Raw genomic sequence first — 25,621 nt, 5'->3', positions numbered from 1 at the left:
CACACATACACACATACACACACATACACACACGCACACACACACACATACACACATGCACACACACGCACACACATACACACGCACGCACACACATACACGCACATGCACGCACACACATACACGCACACGCACACACACATACACACACACACGCGCCCTGTTAAAGTGAAATATTTAGTCAGCTGAGTACACATCTATTTAGAGGAAGCAGTCAGACTTGCTTAGCCTATGCCCCTCACACCAGCTGCCGGCCTAGCCCAGAACAGCCCCAGAGCACTGTGCTGGACGACGGGGTGTCCTCAACAGTCAGGCACTGTTAGTGCTGATGTACCTTTTCCACTGTTCAACGAAACTGTTTGCAGCCACACAGCAGTTTGATGAACTGATCTTAAAGTGGGACTTTTCTAGTTCAAACCCTCACAAGAACAGACGCATTGGGGTTTTTTGTTTTGTTGGGATTTTTGGGTGGGGGTTGTTTGTTTTTAGTCTTTTGAGACAGGGTTATTCCGTGTAGCTTTATAGACCAGGCTGGCCACGAACTCACAAAGATCTACCTGCCTCTCCTTCCAGAGTGCTGGGTTTAAAGGTGTGCACCACCAACGCCCAGCTCACATCAGGTGTTTTTTTAAATACACATTTTCTATACCTCTTGGTATAGCAATCACACTTCTTAGTACATTTATTATGTTGCTGGTTATGTTTGTAAAAAGTTGGCACTAATGAGGAAAGAATAAATTATGGTACAGGTTTAGGAGATGTGTATATCCCAGGAGAGAGATGGGGGAGAGAGAGAGAGATGGGGGGGAGGAGAATGCTACCTGGCCATCATGATAATATGCCATTTATTGAAATAGATTGCTCTATAATACTGAACAAAAATGAGACTACTAGATGATATGATCTCTTTGTATGAAAAACGTATGCTTAATGTTTATACATGAAAAAAGCCTGGAAGTTGATACCAAAATAGTTACAGTGCTCAGGTGAGGTTAAAATTGCCCCCTCCCCTACCATTTTCTGGGAATTTGTTTGCTCTTTTGTTTAAATGTTGATGCGTTGTTGGTTTGAGCAGAGGAGCCTGGGGAAGAAACCCTGCTTCTTGTTTTGCAAAAGAGAAAAGTCCCTTCCCCTTCAGGCAGAAGTTAGGACTGGGAAGGGCATCACAGCTCTGAATGCAGCAAGCGTTTCAACTCTGAATTCTGAAAACTGGCAGGAGGGCAGAGCAAACTCTCCTTGTGTGAGACCTGTGTCACGGGAGATGTTCCGACACACGGCAGAGACACCTGACCGAAGCAACAAGTGTCCGCCGTTTTCCTCAGGACTCTTAGCAGAGGAGATTTTAACTGGGCACAAACTTGAACAACGGACTAATAGAAGCCTTTCTGATTCTCTTCTGAACTCAAAAACAGTATTATTTCCACCAGCGTGTGGCCAAGAACAGCATAACAAAGTTCCAATGAGACATGCCCTTCCATTAACTGCGGTACAAAACCCTCAGAAGGAGCTGACTGCCATAGATCTGTACAGTTTATCTGTACAGGTTCATGAAGAGGGGAGGATGTTGATTTTAGGCTTGCTGCATTTAAAATCATCATAGTGGTAAGCATACAGTGTTGTTTAGGGTCAGCATCAGAGATGAGCCTGGTGGTTCCTGACATCTCTTGAAGCTCAGTCTTCCGAGTTTGCGTATGTATAGATACATGCTTCAGTAGCTCTGGAACAGGGCCCAGAGATCAGCACTCAGATCCTCAAGTTGTTGTAATGACCAGCGATGCTTCCACATTCCCAGAATACAGTGCACGTAAACACACGTAGTAGGACCATTATGTAGTAGAAGTAGCCCCATTGATGAGCTCGCACAAATGGCCCTGAACCATTGGTGTCTACAGAGCTGCCTCACTGAGAAGCTGTCAGCGTTCTACAGCTGGGCAATGCTTTGTGCAATCCATTAGGCACAGCTGCTTAAAAGAGCTGGTTTTATTTATTCATACATTTTATAATCACATTCATGAATATAACAAACAGCATGGAAATTCACGCTAGTAAGACAAATGTTTTCCCATAGTCTACAGACAGAAATAGTTTGTGCCACACAGCCACCTTCTGACCCTGATGACTGTGGTGTTCCATCCGTGCTCAGGTTAGCAGTGATTCGTAAATAGAGTGATTTTAGAATTTTTGCATTTTCAACTTCTGCCCAAACGGTGTGCTTTGAAAAGGGGTGGGGGTGGGGGTGGAGAAAACCCACAGGCCTGTGATGAGACTCAGACATGAAAGTTAACAGCTGTCACCTACTGACAAAGTGTCTAGCCGTCCTAAGTGATAAAGCTGACCCTGCCGTAAATGCTGTCTGTCTTACGAGGTCACCTCCGGCACCCCAGTTCCCCTTCTCAGATGAAGCATGTGACCTGCATTGCAGGATTGAGTAGGGTTGGGGGGGGTCCTACAGAGGGCTCCCACAAGCCATTTGCTACTCCCCAGACCAACAGACTCAATATATAGGCCATGTCTCACTTGGGGTTTTTGCTGATACACATATGGTGGACTCCTTACCCTTTTCTTCACTTAGCGTCACACCCTCCTTCCCAGTGACACCTGTGCTGTCTCTCTCAGGATGGCGCCTGTGCCCAGCACGCTCTCTGCTCTGCCTCTTCTGTCTCCGACAGATCTTAACTTACTTATTATCTCTTCTGTTCATACCTGTTTCCTCTTCTAGGCTATCATCAGCGTGCGGGTTGGCGTCTTTGTTGTTTCTTGTGTATCATAAGTGGACTCAGTAGCATCTAGGGTGTAATAGACTCTTAGCAAATAAAGAGGTTGAATGAATGACAAAGTGTGTGATCCAGAGTACTCCTGGCCACCCACCCACCACTGCACGGCAGGCCGTCCCTGGGGCAGCTCTTGGCATCCACCGACTCGTGTGCACACAGCCTTGCTGCTCGAATTCCTCCCGCTAGGGAGTCAGAGCTGGGTACTCTGGTCCCACAGGATCTCCTAAGGTTTTCTTATCCTTACTCACTCCACCCCTCAAGTGCAGTTTGCTGTCCCGTCTAAAGATCCACCCTGCCTCAAGCTCTTAACCTGCAGGAGCACTCCACCATTAACCCGGTAAAGCGTAGGTGTTGACTGGTTTGGCCGCCATGTCTGGTGTGATTTTTAACTTTCACATTTAAGAGTCCTTTTGACCTAGCCCAGCAAACAGGCTCTTCAGAGACGGTTAGATTAATCTAAGTCCATATGATTAGCTACAGTCGGGTCTGAGGCTGAAGTCGTGGTCTGGTTTGGGAATGGTGGTGTTTTTTTTTTCTTAAGCGCACCGTATTGCCATAGCAGTAGACAGACCGGTGTGCGGTGCTCTTCAACACAAGGCTTTGCCTCTTCCCTTGTCTTTTCATCTGTGTCCCAAGAGACCCAGACTCTTCACTGTCCGCTTTGCGTGCAGGACCCTCCTGTCTTCCTTTCCTGCTGTTAGGATCCTCTCTAGGGCCCCAGTGTCAGGAGACCTCATTTCAGCTTGTCTTCTTTCTCGTCACGATCAAGAGACAGAGAAGGATCACGTAGGGTGTGGTTGCTTTGATGGCATTGTTTCTGCTCCCTCTCTCTTGTCTGTTTCTAACAGCTCCGGTCCCTCGGCACAGTTTGTTTTTCCTCCGCACATCTCTCCATCTCTTGATTTGTGACCCTCCTAACACTGTCTTCTGCCAAGCTGCGGTCTTACATAATGGGGGCGGCAGGAAGGGGTGGGCACCGTCCTGTGCTATCTAATCCGGATTTCTGAATTGTCTCATCTGACCTGCACATCATCTTTGTTGCATTAAGTGGAAGCAGGTACTCGAACTCCACTATTACCAGTGAAGAGATGAGATGCAGCTGTCAGGAAATGCTGTGCCTAGGTCTGCAGCCATTCGTGGGCAAGAGAGAAAGCTCAGCCTCCATCCAAACTAGTCTATAATAGTTTCCACTGTCCCACATTTCAGTGTCAACAGTGAGGTAAAATTCACCACCATCTGGTACTTGGAAATACACACTTTTCTTTGTCAGGTTTCTTGCCCAGGGTACCAATCTACATTTCTCCAACCTGCATTTCTCTAGCGTCTTTAACACGCCACTGGTTGAAAAGACCACTGGCAATTGAGTTATTAGAGTAGAGTCTCTGATACTGACTGTGTTTTCACCCCCATTACTATGTGTACAGGTAGCTGTTGGATTCTACTACATGTGGACCTGTGTTGACAGTGTATTGCATGCCCATTTGAGAATGAGACTGTAGAATAGGGCCAGCTACTCAGTAGTTGTCAGCCTGGTCAAGGAAAGGCAAGGCAGTGATTATAGATTGGCCCACCATGTCTGTCGTAACTCTGAACCTGCAGACTAAGAACACATGCATCAGCCAACTGCTAATAACTTGATATGTTTGCAGATCTTGAAGAATCCACATATCCTGCTATCCTGTACTTCTCAACTAGAAGTATGGTCCCAGGTGTAAAATATGGTATAGCATTGTATTTGAGCTTTGAAATCTTCCTTTAGATGGTTTCCTCCCATCTAATAATGTGATTATCTAATAGTGTGGTTTATCTAGTAAAGCGATTTGTTTCTCTGCGGTCTACCTCAGGCTAGCCAATACTTCACTGTGTGACTGAGGATGACCTTGAACTCCATCTCCCTGCTCTACCTGCGCTTTCTCCAGCCCAGCATAGAAAGTACTAATGTAGTACTTGCATCCTGCTGTTGCTAACGGGCTGGTTAGGTATTAGCTTCAGCAATAAGGTTTCCTTGCTACCATTTGGAAACTGCTTCATTAACAGGCAAGAAGGGGCCAGGCACTGGTGGCGCACGCCTTTAGTCCCAGCACGCAGGAGGCAGAGGCAGGCGGATCTCTGTGAGTTCAAGGCCAGCCTGGTCTACATAGTGAGTTCCAGGACAGCCAAAGCTATGTAGAGAAACCCTGTCTCAAAGACAAAAAACAAACATAAAAACAAGTAAGAAGGAAAAGGAAGTGCAGTTTCATCCTTGCGGGTAGAACAGATTAGAAACTGGCATCCTGACATGCTGGGCAGCGTCCGCTCACAGCCAGGCTACTCGGTACCCGCGCAGAAGTTGGTGTGGAAAGTGCCTGGTGTGCAGGTCTCTACTGCAGCTTGGCTGTCACGGTCACCTGTGCTCCCAGAGGCCACAGGGACGGTGTACCTGAGCTCATGCAGGCACCAGTGACGCTCATCAGAACTGCCCATCTGTTCCCTGAAGAAGAGAAGTTCCAGATTACAAGTTGTAGGTTCTCCCTGATGTAGTCCCACTCTCTGATCCTTACTGCTTATGTGTACACGTGTATGCGTGGTTTTTGCATGTTCCCGTGTGTATGGAAACCAGAAGACAACCTTGCACATCATCCCGAGGAATGCCACCCACCTTCTTTGGAACCGCCTCTCATTGGCCTGTAGTTAAGCTAGACTGACTGGCCAGTGCACACCAGGAACCCTGCCTTCGCCACCTTCCCGGAGCTTAGCTTAGAATAAGCATGTGCGGCTGTGCCTGGCTCTTTTACACAGGTCCTTGGATTAGATTTGGGCGGCTCGTACTTCTTACAAGCAAACACCTTGCCAACTGAGCCGCCTCCCCAGCCTCCCGAGAAAAGGTCCAGCGGTGTGGCCTGTGGTCCTGCAGCCTGTCCCTCGGTGCTGCTGGGACGGACTGCAGGCGGGAGCACCACACCCACACCGGCTGCTCACACTTGTTTTCCGGCTGCCCTCGCGTTTTGTTGCCTGGAACAGACCCTTGCTTTAGGCATTAGTTTGCTCTCTTCCCAAAGGAAAACGTAGGTGTCTACCGGGGAGATACTTGGCTTCAGGGCAAATAGGAAGAACCATCCTGACTGAAGAGTGAAACTGTACAGATATCCTGTGTGGGAGCCTACCCATAATTCCATTTCCTAAATGTGCTGTAGTAGTCATGCCTCAGTGGGGTCTTGCCTGCTTCTCTCTTCCAGAAGGTTAGCTGACTTTAGTCAGACTGGACAAGACTTCCGTACAGTCTTGCCAAGCATATACACATATGAATTTACACTAAAATCACGGGGGGGGGGCAAAGCCTTTGAAAGAGCTTTTAAAATGAAAGCCCGGGAGTGGTGGTGTGCACCTTTAATCTTAGCACACGGGCGGCAGTGGCAGGCTTAGGAGTTCAAGGCCAGCCCGGTCTACATAGTGAGACTCCGTCTTAAAAAACAGGATGAAAACTTGGAGCCAGCATGGTCCACAGACACTGGGCGAGCAGCACCGGGTGTTTTCATCCTGACGGGTTTCGTGTCCTGCTCTGCATGGAGCGCCAGCTGTAAGAAGATTTACTGGGTGCCCGTGTGACTCGGGACCTCTGATTCTCTCTTCTTCTCTTATCATTTGTTTCAGAGTTCTAGGCCAGAAGGAAAAGGGAGAGAGCGTCTCATAAAGCTAGTAACTAAAAATTGTAACCCTTAACAAAATAAAGGAAAACGTAACTTCTTTCTGCCGGCTGCTGCCGTGTAGCGTAGAGTGTGGTTCTGTTTGGTGTGTCCCACCTTGGTGAAGTCCACTAAGGTTCTGGCTTTTGCTTTCTTTGTGTTCAGCAGCTATTTTAGAACATGGTTTGTTTTGTGCTCTTACAGAATACAGTGCGATACTGACAGTTATGCTAGCAGCAAAGTTCATGATTGCAGGACTGACTGAAACTCTGAGCAACCATCTCGTGGAACAGATAGCATTTACACTGAGGAGTCAGTCCAGGATTCTGAGAGCAATTCCCCATGTATACCTGGAAAGGACACGTAATTGATTTTAAAGGATCCATAATTGATTAATTGAAAACATCACTTGGAAAGCCCATTTATGATCCCCTCCGAGAGCAGTTTCAGAACGCCCCGGGTGGACGCCAAGTCAACGGGTGCAAGCCACTGTCCGTGTGGCGAGGGAGACCATTTATACTGCACTATAGAGAACTCTGTTTTGCCTGCCTGCTAACTGCTGCAATCCGTGTGTTCTTTCAGGTATGAGAAGGTGCCAGTCATCCTGGTCGGGAACAAAGTAGACCTGGAGAGTGAGCGAGAAGTGTCCTCCAATGAAGGCCGCGCCTTGGCCGAAGAGTGGGGCTGCCCCTTCATGGAGACCTCTGCTAAGAGCAAAACAATGGTGGACGAACTCTTTGCTGAAATTGTGAGGCAGATGAACTATGCAGCTCAGCCTGACAAAGACGACCCATGTTGCTCCGCCTGTAACATCCAATAGCACCCGAGCATGGCTGCCCTGGACAAGACTGGTCTAGGCTTGTAGGCAGCGGTCACCATGCCTACTCCACTGCAGTTTGTAGGGTGGGCGGTGGGAATCCACAGTGCACCGCGACCCTCAGGCTGAATGGTCCCTCGATGCCTCTGAGACCCTGTGGGTCCAGTGACCGCGGTCTCCACCATTGTCCTTGGTCTCCTGTGCGCCTGCAACCTGAAGGCGCCACCGTGGAGCTACAGGGTGATCTCATTTGAAGCGATGATGGTCTGGCCACCGAGTTAACAGAGGCCACTGACGTGTAAATTAAATTAAAAGTAATCATGAGAGAAAAACCAGAAGAATTCCTATGACCACTAACAAAATATTTTGTCTTCTTTAAAAAAAAAAAGTAAAGGAGAAATATTTTCCTACGAAAGTACTGAAGTCGGGAATTGATGGGCCTTCTAGCCAGTGTATTCCAGTAAGTAAAACCGCTGCTCGCCAACAGCGTTGCAGGGAGATGGCCTGCTCCACTGACACATTTCGGTTCTTCAAATTGATGCTTGGTTGTAGGTGTTTTCCTAATCTGTGACATGAAATTCACTCACCTGTCAATCCCCAATAGAGTAAAAGCCAGAACAAGGTTGTATGAAAATCCAATCTGGTTTTAGAATTTAGAATGTGTTGAGTCACCTGCTTTGCCGCAGGAAATAGCCTCTCATGAGGGTTCATGAGAATTGAAAGTGCACAATCCCCCCCCCCTTAACGGAGCAAGGATGGTCTTTATTTACTGAGCAAGAAGGAAGCAGCTGAGGAGGAGAGGTTGCCCAGCCTTACTAACGAGCGTTGTAGTCAACTAACCAGTACCACCACGGAAGGAAAGTGAAGCCATGTTATACCCACACGTTCCCGTCTGCAGACACGTCACAGGACAGGACAGAGATTAGACAGTTTTTTGTGTGTGTTCATGAAAGCAGCCTTTAAGGGCTATGGTTGCCATGTGACCCTTGGCTCCCCTGCTTTGGAAATGCAGTTTGCTGTGACAGAGCTTTATTGTAGGCATAAAACAAAAACAAAAACAGATTGAGTGACCTGTGAAGTAAGTTGGGCTTAAAAGTAGGATATAAATTATTATGGAGCGGAAGGGAAGAGCCCCAAAACCTTTCCTGCTCCCTTCCCTGGAGGATCGTGGGAGGGTTGCTCGTACCTCTTCTACCCTGGCCACTGAAGCAGCCCATGGCTAGACTGAGCCTTTTGTTTCTAAAGGGTGCCTAAGCTCAGCATCCTTGGTTTCCTTAGCCGTGAAGTGTTTATCATTTGCATGAGTAATGGCACAGGAAAAGAATCTATTCAGGGGTTTCCCGATCAAGTGTAGCAGGGTTCTCACTTCAGAGATGAGTGCGGGCGGATGCCTTGAGCCAGCCTCCGGAGATGAGCTAGGCCTTCAGGACTCGGTGCCACCGAGCCCAGACACACTTGGTACCCACACCTTCCTGGTCCCACAAGTCTTGTGCAAGTAACCGCTCAGTCCTATGTGTGTAACTGAGAGAAGAGTGTGTGTTTGTGTGTGCATGTGTGTTTACTCCTAAGAATTTGGCACAACTCAGAGATCATTGCCTCTACTGAGAATCTATACTTCAGAAAATAATGTATAAGAAAACCTTTTTTTATAATTATTAGTCTCTTTATAAGCCATTGAAATCGCCCCTGCCAAGTGTTTTAGTAACTAGCTTTAAGCTTAGAAGATAGAGGAGAAAAAAGTCAATGGTGTTTGTCATATGTGAGATAAATAAATAAATAAATAATGTGGGTTGAAACCAGGTTGGGGGTGTCAGAGAGCCTGAGCATTTTTGATCTTCGGTGTCATTTTCTCAAGTTAACAAGCACTGTATTTGCAGGAAACAAAGTTTTAACCAATCTCCTTGGAACAAAGTTCACTATGTAAAAGCGGATTTGACTCAGATATACCGAGAAATCAGATTCTAGAAGTGTGTTTTATCTACTGAAATAGAGATGTTAGTGCGTCGGCTTCTGAGGCCTCTAACTTGTGGGACTAACTCTGACTTTAAACTCCCATAATGAATAGCGGTGTATGATATTACAGTTTTCCGTCATCTGTGGCCATGCAGACATGAAAAGGGTAAAATGTGACAAGGCTGGCAAGGCCATAGGTTCAGGCGGGCTTGTCCTGGGAGGCGTTCCTCAGGCCCAGTGTTTGCACCGCCCTTCATAGTGCCCAAGCATCACTTCCCCAACACAAGCTGTGCCACGCCCTCTCCCTGTCCCTCTGGCGTGAATCCGACTTTTTGCGTGATGTTTGCCAAGGTGGGAATAAAAAAAAACCCAAGGACAGGAAGACAACACTTACGAGCACCTGAAGTAGCAGGCTGCAGAGGAGAACTAGTAAGCTTGCTTGCTATGTCTTTAAAGCCCTGATCTGACTAGCAACTACATAAACGAAAATTTGTCCTAACATGCCTTAAAAATACTATGGTTTGACCCAAAGACCCACTTTTTCTTTCGCTGTTAGCAAGTTTCCTTTGCTTCGTTTTTGTTTTTATCGGAAGGCAGATTTTTTTAAAGGTTTGTTTCTTTTAAGGTACAACCTGTGGGTTCCTTTGAGCTGTGGTAGTCATGGTAACCGATGCCTTTCCACTGTTGAGCTTCCACGAGACAGGCCAGCACGCGCCGGGAAGCCTTCCGGGTCTTCCCTTCCCCACTGAAAGGTGCTCCGATGCTCCCAGCCTTTGCTTTGTAGATCTGGGGTCTGACCCGGTCGCCACACTACAGTTTGCCATCACTCCCTGTGCTAAAACTACTGACACTTGCCTCTCTGTGCCGCCCCAGGGCGCCCGCTGCGCGGCTCTCCAGTGTGAGCTTTGCTGAGGAGTGTGAAGCTGCTTTGTCTGCTGCCCTTGGGTCCATCAGTAGCCCTCCCCCCCCCCGCCTCTTAGCACTGGTTAAGCTTTAATTGTCTCCTCAGCCAATGAGATTGGGGGTCCTTCTGTTTAACTTGTCATCGTGCATCTGTTAAACCTCCATCAGGGTTTCTAGAATGCAGTAGACTTTGAACACAGACTTACCCATCATGGATTCCGGGGTTTCCCAGAGATACAGTTCGCAGTTAATTGTTGAGCTCTAATACAGCTGACCATTTAAAATTGAACAACAGTTTATTGTTTTTGTGACAATGTCGGGTAAGCCCGGCATTTCAGTTGACACGTGAATTGTAGTTATAACTCAATGCAAAATTCAACAGTTGTATTTGGAGTTAAATTATTTTAACAAATAAATTTATTTAATGAACACTGGCTTGCTGGTTGCTTCTACTTGTGAGATGTACTCATTACATATGAAAGGAGAACACAGCCGCATGACTAGACCGAGGACCAAAACGCTTGTCATACAGACAGACCCTTGGCCCAAGCTCATCAAGGTTTCATTCCATAAGAAGAGAAGCTGACTGCTCGTTTTCACAGCCTTTAAAATAACATAGGGAAGAAGTCAACATGAATGCCTTCTAAGTATTTTCTTTATTTTAGTGATAGCCGGTCAGCTTGAAGCCTGGTGAAAACTCTAGGTTAATTCCCACGACTGGCAGGGGCCTCGTGGTGCTTCCGGCACCACATAGGTCTTCAACGTCCACCGCCACCGTGCTGGAGGCTGACTTTGTCTTCAGATCATGTGGTTTGAGGTGCCAGAAGCTGGAGGTTGCTGTTCTCTGGGGCTGGAAGGCCAGCTTGTCTGTGAGCCCCTGTCAATTGTCTAAGGCCTCAGCTGCACTGATAAGGCGTCCATTCATTCCCCTGCTGATTTAAAGGCTGCCCGTGGTTATGCGCTCTTCAAACGCCCTGGCGACATTCCACCAGTTGAGAAGCTTCATTGTTTGAGAGCGTAAGAGCGATTTGAATGAATATAACAGCCACTGTAGGCAGAATGTCCATGTTTCAAGGAAAATGGCTACATTTTAGTCGTCAGTATCCGCTAACTGGTTTCATAGTCTCATTTGAAGTGTTTAGAAGGTATACTTTTTATCAAATTCTTAACTTTAGTTGAAAGGCTATCTGAGGCCAAAAAGGAGTACTCTGATACTATCACATTTCCACATTTCCTTTTACTGTTTCTTAGAGGTCCATGAACGAAAAAATACATGACTAAAGGAATTAGGAGTCACCCAGTATTAAGTCCTGCGGACCTGTAGGACCTGTGAGGCCAAAGATGCCGTCACAGAGTCCCAGGAGACTCCATGGACCCCCTTCTGAAAGTAACTCGGTGGTTTTGTAAATACTAATAAAGCATTTGGTTTTCCATAAGTCAAACAAATCACTTGGACGGCCTGCCCTTTTCACAATACCTCAATAGCTTTTGCTCATACACCCTCCCCCCCCAACCCGCCAATACATTGAGTATTGGATTTTAGGATAATTGGGTCTCTCCTGGGTACACTGGTGGATTGTTATACTCCTCGTATATTTCCCTAAAATATGACCTCATCACCTCCTGAGAACGCCTTCAGGAATTGCTAACACACAAAAAGATGGAGGGCGTCTGACTGCTCGGGAGATTAAATGTGAAAGGCCTTGTTCAGCATTTGTGCACGAGAAGGAAAACGTGGGTGATATTTTTTGCCCGTGCAAAAGCAACCCTCACACTTCAGAGTCCATGCCAGCTGTGGGCGACAGTGACCGGGAGCACTGATGATGACCTCAAATCCCAATCTTCAATACGATAACAATTTCACCACTATAGATCAAGGCATGTTTCACACGTGTCGGGAGCATCAGCTTGGCGGGTGACAGCAGTTGGGAACTGTCATAGGCCTCAAAGACTGATGACATTCTTAGCCTTGGGTTAGTGACATCGGTGCCTGTTAGCACATGATGGTTACCTGATAGTTTCAGGGATAGATGCTAGCTCTAACCCAGAGATGGGCGATGAACAGCTGCTATCAAGGGGCCTGGAGATAGCCCAACACTCTTTTGGGCTTGTACCTGCCACAATCCAGGCCTCCACACTCGGAAGTCCTGACCCATCAGCCTTATGGAACCCTCGGCAGAATTGAGGCTTCTGTTCTGGAAGCTCAGGACACACTTGACTTGCTTGGTCTCACTTTTAGTATAAGGCCTTCCTTGTGCTTCATATTTACAATTGTGCGGTGGCTGTGTTTTGTGTTCCTGGCTGGCTTTAACTTGCAGGAAACCAGGTACTAGTGAAAACAGAAAGGGGAAATCGACCCAACTCTCCACCCTGGAAGCAACCACATTCGCTGTCCCTGAGCACCGTCTTTGCTGTCTGCGTGTGACGGATACAGCACAGTCACGGGTCGCACAGCCTGATGCTCCCTCGCAGAGGCTCTTTCCCTCCAGCCCACCGCCCTTGAGCCCCAAATAAACACACGGACGCTATATTAATTATAAAACTGTTAGTTGATGACCAGGGCTTCTTATCAGCTAGCTCTGTCTTAATTATGAACCCATTTCTATCAATCTGTATTTCCACGAAGTCACAGCTTACTGGAGAACGCCTGGCACGTCCTCTCTTCCCGGCCTCTACACGACGGCTCCTTATGCCTACAGTTCCCAGAATTCTCCTCATCTAGCCCTGTGTGGCCAGTCAGCCAAGCGGTGTTTTAGTCTTCAACCGATAAGAGAAACCTACACACAGAAGGACGTTCCCCATCAGTGCTCCTTAGGAGCCGAGTCTCTATTCACACCTGTGGTCATACGCAGCTGCCAAGGGCAGAGCTGAGGTGCAGAGCACTCCAGCCATTTTTGCCAGGTCTTTTCCCCTCCAGCCACAAGCAAGGCCACAGCTTGCAGGCAGACAGACACTGATGGTAACCACCTCCTTGTTCTGAATTAAAGTTTGAGCCAAGACTACGATTTGTTGCCTTTGATGTTTACAAACAACATCAAAGCCACCTAAAAATATTACACAGTGAATACCGGTGTATGAGTGAACAAGTTTTTGCTTCGTATTTTCATTTCATTTTATTTTAGTTACGATCCAGCAAGCATGCTTGTGCAGGGAAGGCACACACACTATTTCTTCCAACTAGGCAACTTTGTATCTGCCTTTTAAGAAAAAGGCGGGCAGATGAGACTTGGACACTGTATTTCTTCCAACTAGGCTACTTTGTATCCGCCTTTTAAGAAAAAGGCGGGCAGATGAGACATTTTAAGTATTTGGGATGATCATACATGCCTCTGTTTCCACCGACTGCACGGGACTGACTTACAGAGTAGCTCTCCAGATGCAAGAGCTGAGGGGGGGGGGAGGCGGATTCAATTTGAGCGTAAGTAGTAGTAAGGGGGGGGGTGATCTAGAAGCTTCATTAGTCAAAGGTGATAGGTTTCACCTGTACAAGCCTGGCATGCAGAAGGCTGAGGTAGAGGACAAGAGAGAATCTGAGGCCAACCCGGGCTGCAGTGTGAGGGAGATCCCGAGAAACGAAGGAAAGCTTGGCTGCTGACACCAAGCTGGGGGACCAGGGCAGAGGCTCCTGGAAAGGCTGAAGCGGACATCTTTAAGTCAGGCCTGGAAGTAATCTTCATTAAAGAAATGTGATCCTAAAGGGAAACTAACGAATGTAATAGTTCACCTTCTCAAAGGAACTGCTGACAGTAGCAAAGAATACATCTCATTCTAGATGTGCAGTTCCTAAAGTTCCTTTATTTGAAGAAACAAACAATTGTATTACATTTAGAGTGTGTGAGCACATCAGGGTACCTGGGAATGGGTTCTCTCCTACTCCGTGAGTCCAAGGGACCCAACTGAGGTTGTTGGGCTTCGTGAGAGGAGCCTCCTTTAGCTCCTGAACCCTCCCTCCAGCTCCTAATGTCCCGTTAAACAGTAACGACTAACAGTGACTGGCAGGCTTCCCTCCTAAACAGTGCTGTCTTGATGTTTTAACAAATTCCTGACTTAACAAAAAAATATCATTAAAGGTAAAATGTATGGAATCAAACGCTGTAGATACCTAGTCACCCTCTTCTAAAGACAACTGGATGACTTCAATGACTTCTCTGTTGCCTTGGAAACTTTGCCTTGGGAGGTTTTGAAGGAAGGACCTCCTCCAAGTTTCACAGTTCCTTAAAGAAACTTCTTGTTCCCTTTGTGAGAACACCGCTGTACGTAGAATCCAGCTAACCTGCATCCTAGCTTCTCTCACTGATCCAGCAAGGGTGAAAGGCACTGTTTGCTTTCACGAGTCCTGTCTAGGTAGAACTGTTGTCCCTATTGCTTTTAGCCTGGACGATTCAGTCGGTAACTCTGTCCAATATGGTGGCCACTGGCTACATCACCTCACATGGAGCTATTTAAGTTTAAATCCATTGAACTGAAGAAAGTATAGCACTTTCTAGCACTGGCCAAGTTGTAGCCCACACTAGCTCCGTGCTGAGTGCTGTGTATCAGACAGCAGAAATATAGGCCGTCTCCTTCATCAATTCTACAAAAAAATAATTCTAATAAAACTGTAAAAAAATTTTATTCAGAAATAAGTACTAAGAACACAGAAGCCAGTATTGAGCATGCTGCTCGTGTGGTCATAAATGGCCAGTGGCCACGTTCATAGGACCACTAATGCTCTGTTTAATGCCATTATAAATAATCTTGCAACTCCTTTTTTTTTAAACTCCGCGCGTGCGTGCGTGCGCGCGCACGCGCACGCGCACTTGTGCGTGCTGTTTTTGTGCATACAGGTGCATCTGCCACCTGGGTGTGTCATCCTGAGGAAGCCATTCCTATTCTTTAGACGGGTTGGTCTTCTTGACCTGGAACACATAGGTGAGACCAGATAACTGTTGAGTGAGCCCCGAGAGATCCACCTTTCTCTGCCTCTCCAGCACCAGCTACTGAATCACACCACCACACCCAGCTGTTTTCAGATGGCTTCGGGCGCTCAGACTCAGGTCCCCATTGCTCATGATGAAGCCAAGCCCACGTCTTGTTTCTTACTGCGTGGATCTTGAACATGCGCACTGGCCTTTTCCAGTTGTAAATAGTCCTGCCCAGAGAAGGGTGGACCTTGGCCACGGAACTCTCGGGCAGTAAGGACAAGCAGTTGGCAAACGGGAGACCATCCCGGCTGCCTAGAATTCCTTGGGGCAGCTCAACAGAGACCCTTCAAGGGGACTCAGCTTTAGATCGCGTATGTTCCCCGGAATGGCAAAAAGCCTCTGCCAGTTTCTGGAAACGCCAGCGTGAAGAGGCACGCAGCTCTCCAATAATTGTTCACACCGTGGCGGCTGCTTTGCCCACCGTGAGGTTCCCCTCCGCCGCCAGTGCTTGCTTCTATACTCCATTCTTCATCCATGTGTTCCTCTGTTCTCTCGACCAGACACTCAATAAATGTAAGGCATCTTTTTTTTTTTGGTCATTAGACATTGTTAAATGATGTGGCGCACACCCGCCGTTGCCATCTGGTAAAAGATAGCCAAGTTTAACCCAGTACTGACAGCAGGTACATTGGAACGAAAGGCAGCCAGAGCTACCAGGGACATACTAGCTACTCTCTGTGTTTTCTTTCACCACTACATGAAATCAAAAACAAGCAAAAACAAAAAACAAAAACAAAACAAAACAAAAAAACAATCCCAACAGATTCACATACTGTCCTATGAAGAGAAAAACTTTCTTCCACACCAAATTTTCCTTCTGTTTTGTTTTCTTTGTTCTTCCAAAAACATACTTGCCAGTCCAAGGAAAGTGAGTGCATGCAATAGTAGTAAGTAGAAACAGCAGTATGGCTAATACTGAGATAGTTTTCAGGTTCCTTGGGAATTAACTGCATGATGGACCGTTTTTTTTTTTTTTTTTTAGTTATGTCTGAGATGAGCTAACGTTTGTGTTGCTGTGTTCCCTGATTTCGTGTGGCCTAAGCCTATATCAAACTGTGGGAGCCGGAAGGCACGTTGCAAGTTAAGTAGGCCGACACGGACTTCAAAGCCAGAGCCAGCAAGCTTAAACAAAAACGTTTTCTGACCTATGGCAATTAGACTGAGAAATGTCCCCCCAAGACTCGGGTACTTAAGGCTTGGTCCCCAGTTGGCACCACTGCTTGGGGTGCCACAGGGTTGCTGGGGAAGCGCATCGCTAGGGGGCAGACTTTGAAAGTTCAGAGACTCACCCCAACCCCAGTTCCTTCACACTTCCCGTTTGCAGTTGGCAATGGGATCGCTCGGCTTCCTGGTCCAGCTGCCTCTGCCACTGTGGACTCTCCCTCTAGAACTGTAAGCCCAGTGGACTAGATTTTCACAAGCTGTGTTTGGCCACGGTGTTTATCACAGCAACAGAAAGTAGGCGAACGCACTGCACAAGCCCGGCGGTCACAGCTCAGTCCCAGGAACCCACAGTGGAAGGAGACAGCCAGCTCGTAACAATTGTCCTCTGACCCCCACTTGTACCATAGCATTGGCCTGTATTCAGACGTCGTACACAACACTCACACACGCTAATAATAATAATAATAATAATAATAATAATAATAATAATAATAAATCTTAAATTGCAAAGCCAGATACACTCATGCTGGGAGTTAAACTGTCACAAAAAAAAAATGTTTTCTCAGCTTTCAGTGTCAGAGGAGAGCTTGCAAAATGCATACATCACCTATTGGCTGGGAAAATAAAGTTAATAGGAAAACAAGTTATTAGTCACAATGCATGTTAAACGGTCCCAATTTAAAAAACAAAAAACAAAGTCTTCCCACCTACTGAGTTCCCTGGCAGCCAACGACAAGAGGAAAACGAGACTATAATATTGAAGTGCTCTTGTGATAAAAATAGTCGACTCTGGATGTTTTGTAGCGGGTCCTTCCTTGGTGCAGCATATGATCCCATCACCTGCAAAACATGGCTACCCATTGTTAGTGAACGCCGCTTGCATGTTCGTTACAATCATTCTTGTCCATGTAACTGCTCAGAAGGTGGATTTTCATTCTTCCAGAAGGGTCAAGCTTTGAAATATTTGGTTGAGGGTTTCCAGGAAGACGAGAGTTTTGGTTTGTGTCAGATGTCAGGTTTAGCGATAACATCAGTTGTGGTAAGGGAGCATGAGGACCTCGAGAGGCATGGGAAGGGAACTTGGGGACTCCAGTGAGGGGTCCACAGAGACTGTGGCATGCCGAGAGACAGCGGTAAGGCAGACGAAGGGGAAGTGAGCAGCCCTCAGCCCTGCGGGAGTCAGAGTCCTAAACAATGCCCAGAGGACAAGTGTCAGACATCCAGCAGAAGCCCAGAACAGTCATGTCTTCTAACTTCTTACTTTCTGAAGAAGCCTTAGAATCCCACAGAAACCAAGTGGGAGCGTGGAGAGTTCCAATGAACGCACCACCTGGCGCGACGCCCACGGCCTCCTCCACACCAATGTCCTGCACCAGGCTGAGAGACTGCATTAGTCAATCAGCCCACACCGACGCGCCAGCAGCACCCAAACCCATCCTTGATGGATTCACTCCTACATCCTGAGTAGGTTTGGGTGAGTATCCAATGACGCACATGGTGCGCTCTACCCGTAGATTTCTATCCTCCAAAGATCCTAGCTCCTTGAAGCCCTGGGCAGACTCAACATCAGGCTGTCTCCATTCAGGAAGGACTGCACTCAGGACAGAGCCTTCAGGGAAATTCCCAGGTCCCAACCGAGGGCGTGGAGCCGGTGGTGCGTTCATGTTCTTGGCTTGGGGGATTGCTGCCTACCAACTCCAAGCGAGACTTTATTGAGTCTTGGTCTGGAATGCTATAAACTGTAGTGGGAGGTAGAACCAGCATGTGTAATGGAAAATAATGGCGTGTGGGATACATCTAATTAGGAAAAGCCAATTATAATCTTATCTCTGAAGACTGAGATGTTCAGGGAGATGAATTTTAAAGTTAATTAGGCAATAAGATATTACACCATTTGTTCAAAGTCTTTTACAAATTTGTATGTTTGATTTCAAAGCTACAGGATCTGTGCCTTTTGTGGAGTAGATAGTTGTTCCTAATGCCTGGTTAAACTACACACGACAACACTGGAAACTAAAACCTGAGAGTGCCTGAGTCGAAGTGGGATGCCACACTCATTGTACACTCCCGGTAATGGTATCACACGCACGCGCACGCACACATGCATGCACACACTCTCACACACACACTCACACACATGCACACACTCACACACGCACACACACACATGACAATTTTTACTTCAAGGCAAAATACCAGAGATAATCCCAATACGGTGAGGGAATAATTGCTATTTCACATTGCTCAAGAAATATAGATAAGAAATAGTAGAAATTAAAAAATATTTCCAGTACATATCTATTTGGAAAAATCTAAAAAAAAATAAGGTTAGAAAAGCAATTTCACTAAAATGTAACAAATTTAATCTATGCAAACCGGTGCTGCATATGGTCAGTTAAATGAGAATTTGAAATCTCATCCCCTCCCCCCACACACATAAGTCTTCCTAAGAGAGGTGAAGAAGCCATGCTGAAGGAAATCTCTTTCAGTTTGGACTTCTTGACATGTTGCTTAAAAACATAATACTACTTTCTTGAATTTAATCCAATACCAACCAAAATGTCATTTTTAGGGAATTGATAAAATGATGATATAGTTTTGAACATTAAAGGAAATGTTGGAAATTTTTAATAACATAGGAAAAGGTCTTGGGCGATTGACTTTAAAATGGTTGCTATGAACCCAAAATAAGTGAAACATAAATAATTTATTACAAAGCATCAACCCTGTTGATTCTGTGCAAAGTAAGACTGTTACAGACCACAGGTCAGACTTTCTAAGACAGTTTCTTCATCTAGGAAATGACTATGTCATACAGCTATGATCTTTACCTGGAAACGACTATGCCACAGCTATGGTCTTCATCTTGGAAATGACTATGTCATATGGCTATGATCTTCGCCTGGAAATGACCATGTCACACAGCTACTATCTTTATCTAGAAATGACTATGTCACACAGCTATGATCTTCATCCAGAAAGCGACTATGCCACACAGCTATGATATTCATCTAGAAAACAACTATGTCAAAACTATTATCTTCATCCAGAAAGCGACTATGTCACACAGATATGACCATAGGAGGTCATTTATCTCAGCATCAGAGCTGCCATGATTTTCCTGTTTGCTTATTAGAAGTAAAACTTTAGAAAAATGAGTTCCAAGAACCCAGAGAGGATCACTTGGCCAACCTGGTGGAGCAAATCACTTCTAGTGAAGTCACATTATTGATTTATCTGCAGAGACCCCCACCTCTGCGTGTGGTGTGGCTTGGTGGACCTGAAGATGTTGAAAGGTACTGAGGATGATTTGACACCATCCATCAAGACTTCACCAGCGTTTAATGAGGTAACCTTCTTCTAGGACCATAACTCAAGAAAAAAGCAGATATGAATGCATACATTAGTTGCTGTGTCATGTATAATGAATGACTCAGGTGTTGACTGGAGAAACGATTAGGTAAAACACAGTGTAGCCACAGGAGAATTCATTAGACTATAGATGCTTATACAAATAAAGGGTGGTCCTGCAAGATGGGCCAACATATGAAGATGCCTGTTATCCTTGACCACCTTGAGTTCAATCCCTGGAGCTCACGTGATGGAATGTAAGAATTGAGTCTCACAAATTATCTTAAGACATCAACATGTGCAGTTGGTACAGTTTGGCACACACACACACAACACTCACACACACACAAAACAAATGAGTTTGTTTAAAAAAAAGAACTATAATTGATGCAATAAAATGAATGTTTCTACTCCATAATCCAACTTTTGCAAAATAATCCCTATAGATACTCATGTGTTTAATAAATAAAATATAATGATTTCTGGATTTTTTTAAATAGAAGACTTAAACATTTAAAAAATTACTTTGTTTATAATATTATACTTGGTATTTTCTTTTAAATAAAAGTTTAATTTGATTGTTGATATTTGCAGGTCTTTGTGTGAAAATGCACTCATAGAGTATATCAGAGCTCTGCAGTCCTGGGAGAATCGTGGGGCAGAGCATAACGTATCCATGTCTCCATCCATTGTCCTTACGGAAGAGTAAAAGCAGCAAAACAAGCAATATACATAAAATATTCAGGAGTCTGAAAGAAGATTAATTTTGAGAAAGAGAATCAATATAGAAACTGTAGCATTGTTTGGCACTGAGATCTCCGACCTGTTAGCCCCGGGCACCAGGACTATCTCGACAGAAGAGCAGCTAACACATGGACCGCTGGCACTGGGGTATATTTTCATCCAAAGTTGTGTTGAGTTAGTCGCCAGGGAGTGGAGAGGGGAAGCGTGCATCTGGATTTGGCAGACCCTTCAACTCCCGTCTGCCAAATCCTTCTGATTTAAAAAGATTACGATCATAAGGCTTAAACGTGAAGAACTTACAGCCTGGGTTTTGCAACATGCTAGACAAGTATGTCAAGAATCATTTGCCAAAGATAAATCAAGATGAAATCACTTTTGTTGAGATGTTTCTTACATGTCACTTAAAAAGAAAGAAAGAAAGGAAGGAAGGAAGGAAGGAAGGAAAGAAGGAAGAAAGGAAGGGAGGAGGGAAGGAAGAAAGAAAGGAAGAAAGAAAGAAAGGAAGGAAGGAAGGAAGAAAGAAGGGAAGGAAGAAAGAAAGAAAAAGAAAACAGAGGGAAGTATCAGAAAAACAAACATATAGAATCCAGAATGCCCATTGCCTTCTGGCTGAACTTGGCAGTCTCACGCTTTTGTTTTTGTTTTTTTTTAAGATTTATTTGTCTGTATTTTACGTGTATGTGTAGTGCCTGTATATGTATGCGTGTTCATCTTGTGGGTGCCCGGAGCCCTCAGAGGCCAGAAGATGACATCAGATCCCTGGGACCAGCCTTATGGGTAGTTGTGAGTCCCTCTGGGTGGGGACTGGTCCCTCGGCTCATGTCCTTTGCAAGACTAACAGATGTTCTTAATTGAGCCAAAGTCTCCCAGTGAAGTCCCGGCCGGCCTGGAATGCGCTGTGTAGACCAGGCTGACCCACCACGTTGACTCTGAAGATATCCTGCATCCTTCTCTTGCAGCTCCTTCTCCCCTCCCCAGCCTTCTGTTGGGGAAGTTCTTCGCCCCAGCCCATTCAGACTCTGCTGTCCATCTCCTCACCTGAGGAAAGGGCTGAGTCCCCTTCCGGTACCTGCTTCCTCCCCGTGGGGCCATAGAGTACTGGGGTGACTCTGGCACTATTTAAATTCCCTCTCGCTTGCAAATGACCTCCCATGCCCCCATGCCGAGCCCCAGAGCATTGCAGGAGCTCCTGTTCACACATGCACACCGCCATGCTTCCTGCCTTTGTCGCCTCTGAGCTCTTCCCTGAACTCTGACCTTCCACGAGGCTGTCTTTCCTTCTCTTTGGTGAGTCTTTTTAGACTACAGCTGAACAGCTCTAGAGTTTTGGTCTCTTTTTACTATGTGTTTTTTTTTCTTTTAATTTTGTGTTTACTCTGTATTTTCACTGGACGTGGAATTCTAGGGAAACATTTCTCTCCGTTTCCAGCAAATAAAGATAGCACATATTATAGCACACCACTACTTTTATTTCTTTTTTCCTTCCTTTCCTGTTTTGGTTGTTTCAGGATTGTTGGGAGTGTTCCCTCGAGAGCAACTTGGGGGCTAGCAGCCCTATCATATTTTTTTTTAACTCACTTTTATTTAGTGGAGGAAGGCACAGGTGCACCGTGGCTTACAGGTGGGAGTCAGAGGATAGCGTGTAGGAGTCTGTCTGCTCCTCCTGCTGTGTGAGCCGCAGAGCGGAACGCGGGTGGCTGGACCCTGGCAGCGAACCGCTTTGCCCACCGAGCCATCTCCGGGCCACAGTTTTGTGTTTTGCAGCTAAAGCTGTCCTTTGTGCTGTGAACCCAGCTATCAACTTCAGTCACCGCACATTTCCGTTGAGAACTTCTGTCTGGCTCCTTTATAATGCATACCTCTTAAACGTTATTTACTTAATGGTCTTAAGTTCCCTGCCGACGCTTCCCTGCCTCAACCACCTGTGTCCAAATGTTCCCAGGACAGCACTCCCAAGTGTCTGTTTCTGATGCTTGTTTTTTTTTTTTTCTGTTTACCTTCATCCGAGGTTTCCTGATCTCTTCCTGCCGCTGGACATCTCGAGAATGTTCCAGACGGGGGCGTCTGAAAACGTGTGTGTGTGTGTGTGTGTGTGTGTGTGTGTGTGTGTGTGTGTGTGTGTGTGTGTAATGATTTGATGACGCTGTCCAGCCAGGCAAATGATGCGCTCGCAACCCACATCTTATTACCCCGTTTCATGAATTGAACTTTTCTGCACTAGTCAGATGACTCGAAACTGGGTTCCAGCCCACACAGACCGCAACTGACTTCTGGTTTATTCTTTCCTCCAGGCTACGACCTAGAGCGAAGCACTTCTTGAGGCCTCTGATCTTTACCAGACCCTAGATGCAGTTTTCAGGCTGCAAACACGCTGGCCAGACCCTCATCAGTGTCTTGCTACCAGGAAGCATCCCCATGGCAAAGGCATTCTCTGTCTGGGTCGTGTCATCATCACCAAGTTCTACGTCCACCATTACCCTCAAGAAGAATTGCACTTCCCCAGATTTTCTTTTTGTTATACTCAGCACAGAAGCTGGTCTGAATGCAGGTAATGTTTAAATTTTTCATTTTCTTTGTTCTTATCACTGGGGTTGCTATTTATTTATTTTTACTTTAAAAATTGTCTGCATTTCCCACTGACTTTCAAGACTAATCTCAAAAAATCTTTAATTCACAACTTTGCTAATATTCCATCTATTTTTAAGGTTGTCAAAGAAATACTTTGGAGGGAAAAAATAGGCTACTAATAATTAAAACATGTTTTGACAGCACAGATAGTAACAAGTCACCCAAAACAAATATGAAAAACAAGCCAGGCTTTTGGGTGAAATTTAGATTCCTTTTGTCTGTCTTTCTCTTCTAAAGGAACATTTAAAAGCGTTGCTTTTGGGGCTTGCATTAGCTATTTTTCTGTTGCTATACTAAAATACGAAAATGAACGTTTAGCAAGGATTTATTTTATGGTTTCTGAGAATTAAATGCCGTTGGTACTGGAAAGGCATGGCCAGGGAGCAGAGAAATCACATCTTGTCTGTGCACCGGAAGCTAAGAAGCCTGGAAAATACAGCAAGGTCATAAACATTCAACCCCCCCCCCAGCCACATACTTCCTCCATCACGGCCTGTCCTCCTGAAGGTTCTATGACCTCCACAAAAGGCACCTCCAGCTGGTGACCAAGTGTTCAAACACACAAGCCTGCAAGAGACTTTCCTCACTCAAATCTCCCAGGCCTGAAGGCACATCTCGTTACTGAATACTTTTTCTAGCGTGGCGGATGCGTGAATTCAGTCTCTGTCTCTTGCTTCCTTTCTCTCCCTCCCTGCTTCCCTCCCTCATCTTCCCACACACAACCACGCAGACAGTTCATTAGAAGGACAGCCAATCTAGCAACCTCTTGGATGTTTCCAGGAGTTCTACAAGGAGCTGAGATCCCTGGCTAACTAACACCTGGAAGCAGACACTACAGGAGCTGCCGTATTGCATCAAAAAGGCGGGAATCTGAATTCTGTACTTTACACTTCTCTCTACTCCTCCAGGTCAGTACGCATCCAAACAGCCGCACTCGTAACACATCTGGAGGAGGAAATCGGGGAGCGTCTTCTCCTTCCATGCTCGGAGGCCTTTCTGTTCCCCGCAGCAGCAAGGTGGGAGCCCTGGTTCCTCTCCAGCTGTAGTTAGCAGGAGGTCTCATGTAGGATATGCATGTTCTCGGATTACCTGTGGACCTGGCCACAGGCGTGACATAGCTTCCTAAGGCTCGGCCTCTGCTCCTGTGGCCATGGCTTCCTGGTTCCCCAGCCTCCTGACAGAGCGAAAATGAAAGTTCCTTTTGCTGAACAAGTTTTTATGTCTCAGTCCCAGGAGCTCGGCCTCAAATACTTTTGTGTATGATTAAGTAAATCCCAGAGGAACTGGATTGTTCCCTCCCGGCTACGTTTGACGTTTGACCTTTGACAGGTATGGTTTCCTGTGTGACAAAGCTCTGAGGACTCAAGAGGGCCCAATGGAGACTTGTGTCACAGAGAGATAACTGGATTACAGAGGGCCACCACGGGGACAGGCTGATGGACTGGTTGAGTGAGTTGCGTTCGACTTACCTCAAGCTTCTTAAGTCAGAGAGCCCCTCTGTGCTCCCTCTTACAAGCAGAACACGGCCTACCCTCCGTCACTCCATACTGTAAGAAACAGTGGGTTTCTGATGGCCTCCAGGGTGGAGGATGCCCATATACCAGGGAGGTCACACAGATGGCACCCTGTGTCTTACTACTGCGAGCAGAAAGGGTGTTACCCCTTAAATTGACCGGGTAAATTGGGACTCTGTGTACACAGGCACATTAGAACCTTCTCCTGAAAACCTGAACCAAGAGCTCATCAGACTCACCGGGCCAACGAAAGGCCACGATTCCCTTACTCGGTCCTCACAAAAATGAGCAGCCAGCACCGTGATGGCCAAGACCCCAGAGGGGGCTTCTCATCCGACACCCTGGCATGTGCATCGGGGGACTGGTGTTCACAGGGAGCTGCAAGTGTCCCAGAGCGCTTAGCGTAGTTTGCTCCGTGCATACAGAAACTATGGATAGAGAAGAAATGGCTCCCTTCCTGTCGATGGTCTCGAACTCCAGGCTCCCACAGGCTGAGCTTCCAAGTCCGGGAGCTTGCATTGTGTTAGGACCGAAGCCTTGCGGCTGTATGCCGACAGCCAGGGCTGCAGTTGTGAATGAGAAACCAGCTTCCCTCCTCGGTACGTGACCTATCGTCTGGATGCCCATTAGACTTGGAACGTTCAAACAGACCCCTAGTTTCCACCAAACAAAAAACAAAAGAATGTCCTCAGCCGGTTCTGAGGCTCACAGCAGAGTTTTTCCCAGTTTGCTCGACCTCCCCACCCCCAACCCAGCTCATACTCACGGATGCATCCGAAAAGTGTGTCAGTTTATGACTGTCTTTGTCCCGCTTCTACAGAAATTCCATGAAGCCACTACCCTATTGGAATACGGCGTTTGGCAACAGACTGAATCTGTGTTTCTAGGCTGTGGTCACTCGTATTTTGCTTCACAATAAACTGTTTTCTTGCTTTGAGGAGAGAGCTGTTTTCTTTCACTGACATAGGACCCCGCTAAGTTGGAGTATAGTGTCCTCAAGGCATCTATGAAGTGTTAAAAGCAGCGGGCTGACATGATGGTGGTGAAGCTGGCTGTCAAAGGAGAGGGTGTTTTATTGCCAGCCAGCTCTCAAAGCAGCCACATACAAAGGAGGGTACTGATAGCTGCCAATCACTAGGTTAAATCA

General features: G+C 46.3%; 1 protein-coding gene across 2 annotated transcripts in view; it reads left to right on the top strand.

The window, feature by feature from the left end:
* Positions 1 to 25,411, top strand: part of Rap2a (RAP2A, member of RAS oncogene family) — a 47,030-nt gene extending 21,619 nt beyond the window's left edge. The window contains exons 2-4 of one of the 2 annotated variants that reach the window (XR_005876982.1): positions 7,019 to 7,713; positions 22,624 to 22,880; positions 23,869 to 25,411. Coding sequence is in view for 1 of the 2 variants with exons in the window: in XM_040744851.1 (XP_040600785.1) it covers positions 7,019 to 7,256 (238 nt within the window). In the remaining variant the exon portion in view is untranslated. Of the gene's footprint in view, positions 1 to 7,018; positions 9,053 to 22,623; positions 22,881 to 23,868 lie in introns of those variants that run through there. The other variant, XM_040744851.1, reaches the window with a different exon arrangement.
* The last annotated feature ends 210 nt before the right edge of the window (positions 25,412 to 25,621 follow it).

The sequence above is a fragment of the Mesocricetus auratus genome, unplaced genomic scaffold, assembly GCF_017639785.1.
Source record: "Mesocricetus auratus isolate SY011 unplaced genomic scaffold, BCM_Maur_2.0 Super-Scaffold_2245, whole genome shotgun sequence".
Classification (NCBI taxonomy): domain Eukaryota; kingdom Metazoa; phylum Chordata; class Mammalia; order Rodentia; family Cricetidae; genus Mesocricetus; species Mesocricetus auratus.
This window is presented reverse-complemented; position numbering and strand designations above follow the sequence as displayed.